This window comes from Atta colombica, unplaced genomic scaffold (assembly GCF_001594045.1).
Source record: "Atta colombica isolate Treedump-2 unplaced genomic scaffold, Acol1.0 scaffold226, whole genome shotgun sequence".
Taxonomy (NCBI): domain Eukaryota; kingdom Metazoa; phylum Arthropoda; class Insecta; order Hymenoptera; family Formicidae; genus Atta; species Atta colombica.
This window is the reverse complement of record NW_017259323.1, coordinates 1,747,317-1,748,664: the sequence shown is the minus strand read 5'-3', so window position 1 is coordinate 1,748,664 and position 1,348 is coordinate 1,747,317. Positions and strand designations below refer to the sequence as shown.

At 26.9% G+C, this 1,348-nt stretch overlaps 1 protein-coding gene across 1 annotated transcript in view; it reads right to left on the bottom strand.

Moving 5' to 3' along the window:
- The window catches only part of LOC108688171 (dynein heavy chain 5, axonemal), a 22,307-nt gene that overhangs the window by 18,944 nt on the left and 2,015 nt on the right, over positions 1–1,348 (bottom strand). The window contains exons 6-8 of the mRNA XM_018194317.1: positions 790–963; positions 471–700; positions 46–245 (exon numbers count right to left, since the gene is read on the bottom strand). Coding sequence (XP_018049806.1) covers positions 46–245; positions 471–700; positions 790–963 — 604 coding nt within the window. The remainder of the gene's footprint in view (positions 1–45; positions 246–470; positions 701–789; positions 964–1,348) is intronic.

Sequence of the window (1,348 nt, the reverse complement as noted above, 5' to 3'; positions counted from 1 at the left end):
CATGTATTTTATATAATAAAAATTTAAATTAAGATTATGTTATACCTTCTCCAAGAAGCAATCCTTCCATTCGTCTTTCAAAGAGAGTTTGATAATCTTGTATGAGATCAAACATAGTGAGAATTTTGCGAATTCTAGCACAGAAAGCATCAAATCGACCAAAAACATGAGTTTCTGAGAAGGAAAATTCTTGTTCTGTAACTGCTGGTGAACATCGAACAAGTCTGTACGTTTCTCTATAAGCTCTTAAATAACAATTAATTCAGTTATTTTTTTTTGATAATGTATAAAAATATTTTTAATTAAATTTTTTAAGAATATTATATTTAACTAAATTTTTTTTTAAGAATATTTTGAGCGCTTTGAAAATACAATTTGATGATTGAAGATGTAATAATAAAATAAAAATTATTAATTCTTGTAAGATTATTATTTAATATAAAATGTGTTTTTTTATCCAAAATCAGTACTTATTTAGACGTAGACAGTGTTTTAATCTCGATCGAACGGCTACTCGATCTTGTCCCCAAATAACTTCTCGACCTCTTTTCGTGACGTAATCTCGACAGGCAATAATCATTTGATTCGTAATTTTAATCATTAGAGAACTTGTCCTTTCTGAAGTATTATAATATCTCGAGACACTATATATTAATCGAACAGTCTGTAACAATGATACGAGCGAATCTCGCATTTTTACCTGTAAAATTAAAAACTTTTAATTACGTGGCGAAGTTATATAAAATTAATTCATGTGCCGTGTTCTTGTCTTAGGAAAAATTAATTTACAGGATCATCGAGGTAAAGACAATGGCAGCACTTCTCTAATGCTTGGATGAACTTTGCATTATCTTTCGCTTCATTGTAACAGTAAGTCACTTCATCTTCCGCATCGACCCAATCTTTAATTAACTTTGAACGTGCGACTTGTAGACACAGAAGTGACATAGTAATTTCATGATCCTATAATTTTTTGTTTGAAAAAACATTTATAAAAACATTGTACTATATTCTTACAGCATAATTTTTATCTATAATTAATACATTTATTATTAAAATAAATAAAAATATATTGAAAAAAAATATTTAATTGATTTAACTGAAATTGTGGTGAACAATCCAGAATTCTAGTTAAGTTTACTAGATTTCTGATTAAATTGATTAGATTTTGGACAAACAGAATTCTGATAAATTTTGAAATTGGTTATTTCAACCAGAATTCTGATAGATTTAGAAATCTAATAAACTTAACTTTAGCTAGAATTCTGGATCGTTCATTTTTCACAATTTCCACAATTTCAGTTAATTCAACCAAATATGTTTTCCGTGTGTATAATTTAATAAAAAA